The sequence below is a fragment of the Sinocyclocheilus anshuiensis genome, unplaced genomic scaffold (assembly GCF_001515605.1).
Source record: "Sinocyclocheilus anshuiensis isolate Anshui unplaced genomic scaffold, SAMN03320099.WGS_v1.1 scaffold1074, whole genome shotgun sequence".
Taxonomy (NCBI): domain Eukaryota; kingdom Metazoa; phylum Chordata; class Actinopteri; order Cypriniformes; family Cyprinidae; genus Sinocyclocheilus; species Sinocyclocheilus anshuiensis.
Genome location: NW_015539894.1, coordinates 108,015 through 112,426, shown reverse-complemented (window position 1 = coordinate 112,426; position 4,412 = coordinate 108,015). Strand labels below are relative to the sequence as shown.

General features: G+C 47.4%; 1 protein-coding gene across 1 annotated transcript in view; it reads left to right on the top strand.

Annotated features, from left to right (window-relative positions):
• LOC107685884 (T-complex protein 1 subunit beta-like) overlaps window positions 1-4,412 on the top strand; it is an 8,560-nt gene that overhangs the window by 3,713 nt on the left and 435 nt on the right. Inside the window, 10 exon segments of the mRNA XM_016482618.1 lie at window positions 93-295; window positions 1,147-1,247; window positions 1,327-1,454; window positions 1,936-2,039; window positions 2,932-3,051; window positions 3,148-3,276; window positions 3,360-3,463; window positions 3,985-4,084; window positions 4,147-4,288; window positions 4,397-4,412. Of these exon segments, the coding sequence (XP_016338104.1) occupies window positions 93-295; window positions 1,147-1,247; window positions 1,327-1,454; window positions 1,936-2,039; window positions 2,932-3,051; window positions 3,148-3,276; window positions 3,360-3,463; window positions 3,985-4,084; window positions 4,147-4,288; window positions 4,397-4,412 (1,147 nt within the window).

Genomic DNA, 4,412 nt, shown 5'->3' with positions numbered 1-4,412 from the left:
GAGAGAGAGAGAGAGAGAGAGAGAGTGTGTGTGTGTGTGTGTGTGTGTGAGTCTCAGAGATGGTGGCTGAAGCGGAGCGTCTGTGTCCGCAGGAGCGACGAGCTGAAGTTCCAGCAGGATCTGATGAACATCGCGCGCACCACGCTGTCCTCCAAGCTGCTGACGCACCACAAGGAACACTTCTCCAAGCTGGCCATGGAGGCCGTGCTCAGACTCAAGGGATCTGGCAACCTGGAGGCCATCCACGTCATCAAGAAGCTGGGAGGCAGCCTGACCGACTCCTACCTGGACGAAGGTCTGCAGCGCACACTCAGCTCAACATCAAACAGCATTTCATTGCGTTTCACTTTCAAACACGCAGCGCAGACTTGATAAGGGCGTTCAGTTTCAGTTCGTTTGCCAAAGCAGTGGTGCCAAACACAGCGCTAAAGATGTTTTAATATATTTTATGTTTATTATGAAACTGACTGAACAGATTAGACCGTCTCCTCATGAATGGGAAACATTGGTATGTCCGTAATAATATTTTATTAAATAATAAAAAAAAATATATTACTTAAAGTGAGCATTAGATCATAGAAAGGGTATTTTAAAAATGAGCATTAACAAATAAATATACTGGATATTTAATTTTGATAATGCAATGGATTAATATTTGCATATCATTATTATTAGTAGTATCATATTAATAATACCAGGAATATAATAATAGTCATAGTATTTATTAGCTTATTAGTATTTAGTAGTTCCATTGTTATTATTCTATTTAAATAATATATAGTTTTAGTGGGGGTTTTATTATTGTTTATTTAGACAAAATAGTAAATAAAAGCTGTAAAACAATGATCATCTGATCAGCATTGGCCAGAATTGTAATATTTTGAATGGTGTGTATTATGATTTTTAATAAGGGTGTTTTAATCTTCCTGTAGTTATAGTGCATAAATCATATCTCTTCTCTGAGTATTAGTGTACTGAGTAATATATACTAACTAAGGATCTGCTTTTAGTTTGTTCTTATCTCAAATAATAATAATGTTTGTGAAGCATTGAGGAAAGCAGCATGTAGTTCTGCAGATTGATCTGTGATCGGTCAGTCAGTGCTGTTAGTGAGTTAATGAAGCCGGCTCTTCCTGCTCCTCACAGGCTTCCTGCTGGACAAGAGGATCGGCGTCAACCAGCCCAAGAGGATCGAGAACGCCAACATCCTCATCGCCAACACCGGCATGGACACGGACAAGATCAAGGTACGGCGTCTCCGGTCGCTGAGCCTGAGCGCAGGCGTGACGAGCACCAGGAAGCTAACGCTAGCGTGTGTCTCCGCAGATCTTCGGCTCCAGAGTGCGTGTGGACTCCACAGCTAAAGTGGCCGAGATCGAGACGGCCGAGAAGGAGAAGATGAAGGAGAAGGTGGAGCGCATCCTCAAGCACGGCATCAACTGCTTCATCAACAGGTGCGCCGATCTCGGGACACGCGTGTGTGTGGTCATGTGACACGTGTGTGTGTGTGGTGTCATGTGACGCGCGCGTGTGTGTGGTCATGTGACGCATGTGTGTGTGTGGTCATGTGACGCGTGTGTGTGGTCATGTGACGCGTGGTCATGTGACGCGTGGTCATGTGACGCGCGTGTGTGGTCATGTGACTCGGGCGCGTGTGTGTGTGGTCATGTGGCGCGCGCGTGTGTGGTCATGTGACGCACGCGTGTGTGGTCATGTGACGCGTGTGTGTGTGTGGTCATGTGACGCTTGTGTGTGTGTGGTCATGTGACGCGCATGTGTGTGGCCATGTGACGCGCGCGCGTGTGGTCATGTGACGAGTGTGCGGGGTCATGTGACGCGTGTGTGAGATTGTGACGCTTGTGTGTGGTCATGTGACGCTTGTGTGTGGTCATGTGACGCCTGTGTGAGCGTAGTTCTGCGGTTGTTTGTCCTCAGGCAGCTGATCTATAACTACCCAGAGCAGCTGTTTGCGTCCGCTGGTGTGATGGCCATCGAGCACGCTGATTTCATGGGAGTCGAGCGCTTGGCTCTCGTCACAGGTACACAAACACTGTCTAGTGCACACCATAAATAATGTTGTTTTAAATCAGTTTTTTAATATACAAATATGAAATGTTGTAAAAAAAAAAAGCAAAGCTAAGCTAATTTTAAATGTGAAAGTAAACCGCCAGTAGGTGGCAGCAAGTGTGTGCCTTAATGAGTGAGTCATTGAGTCATTCATTCAAATGATTTGTTCAGACAGCTGATTCACTCAAGAATGAAGCGAGTGCCTGTCTTTATGAATGAGTCACTGAATCATGTGACTCAAATGATTAACACACGAATCATTCGGTAAGGAAACACTGCTGTGTCGCTCAGAGATGCGCGACTGTTCTGCTGTGATCTGGGTTTGGAACTATTTTAACCAAATCGAGCAAAAACAGTCAACGTTGACAGTATTGTGGAGCACTTAATATTAACTACTCGTGTGAGCTCTTGCATGAAGTCAGTGTCAAATTTACAGTCGTGCTGGTTTTCAGGGAAACTGCACTCTCCTGGTCACGTCACGTATGTTATAAATATAAGAGCTACATCTTTACTGCAGTGTGATTCTTCTGTGTGCAGGTGTGCATTAGTTTTGATTTCTTCAGGAGATTCACTCAACTCAACTCATTATCCACTCATTATCAATCGCTATTCACACCAAATGTAATAAAATCAGAATTATTCTTGCTGAACTTCCTGTGCTTCCCGAGTGTGATGTTTATTCGGGTTAACTGTCTGATCAGGCAAGCAGAATTCTCTTTCTCTCGCTCCTTCAGAAGAATCCACTTGAAGAAGCTCACAAGATTGAGTTTCAAAGTGTTAAATACATGATGCAAGCATGCACAGAGGAGTCATAAACATGCTCGTCGGTGTGCAGGTGTTGATTCTGCTGGTTTGTGTGCTCAGGCGGAGAGATCACCTCGACCTTTGACCACCCTGAGCTGGTGAAGCTCGGCCACTGTAAGCTGATCGAGGAGGTCATGATCGGAGAGGACATGCTCATACACTTCTCTGGCGTGGACATGGGTGAGTGTGCGCCCAAACCAACCCCACCTGTGTGGAGAGCGGCACGATTTTGACGTCGCTCCTGTGAACCGCTGATGGGACTGTGTGTGTGTGCAGGTGAAGCGTGCACCATCGTCCTGCGCGGGGCGACGCAGCAGATCCTGGACGAGGCCGAGCGCTCGCTGCACGACGCTCTGTGTGTGCTGGCGCAGACGGTCAAAGAGACACGCACCGTGTTCGGCGGAGGTGAGGACGCCAGCGGCTGTCTGACTCACTCTCTGTAACCACACTCTCACTCTCTCACACATGCGTGTGTGTCTGTGTTTCAGGCTGCTCCGAGATGCTGATGGCTAAAGCCGTGTCCGATCTGGCCAACCGCACGCCAGGGAAAGAGGCCGTGGCCATGGAGTCCTTCGCTAAAGCCCTGATGATGGTACGTCACACCAGCAGCACAGTCTGCACATCTACAGACATTTCACTCCTCTATATAGATTTGCAGGGGCTTTTGCACCCTTAGGAGAACAGGCTTTTTCTTATTAAATGCATGCGTCATCTTTTAGGTATTTGCACTGCAATTACAATATAATGCATAACTAATTGAGAAAAATACCATCATTCATTCAGTTGATTAATTCAAACACATGAATGACTGCATCTGAAATCACATACTCTCTGAAATAGGTACTTGTGTTGAAAAACGTTAAGACAGCCACAGTTATTAGAGAGCGAGTAATTGAATCATTCACTCAACCAGTTCATTCAAAATGCCGATTGATGTGGGAATGAATTAAGTGACGGTCGTTGACTTGCTCACAATGTGTCTTTATTCCGTAACAAAGCAGCGCTTTGCTGCTTGGTTCTGCTGGTTCAGAGCAAGTGTTGAGTGACTGGTCATGTGGTTTATGTGCATCACACGCTCCAGCGGCTCTCAGGTGTGTGCTGTTTGTGTTGCAGCTGCCCACCATCATCGCTGATAACGCGGGGTACGACAGCGCAGAGCTGGTGTCTCAGCTGAGAGCCGCTCACCAGGACAACAAGAGCACCTTCGGCCTGGGTAAGACACACTCGCTCTGACATCAGCCCTGAGTCTCTGACCTCTGACCCCTGTGCTTTCAGACATGACCCAGGGCGCGGTGGGAGACATGGCGGCTCTGGGCATCACCGAGAGCTTCCAGGTGAAGAGGCAGGTGCTGCTGAGCGCAGCCGAGGCGGCTGAGATGATCCTGCGCGTCGACAACATCATCAAAGCCGCTCCCAGGTGACGACGCTCGAGCTCTGGAGCCGCTTCATTCATCTCAGCGCTGTCTGGGACAAACATCAGAGAGTTTGTGCTGTGTTTGTAACCTGTGTGTGTCGTGTGTTTCAGGAAGCGTGTGCCGGAT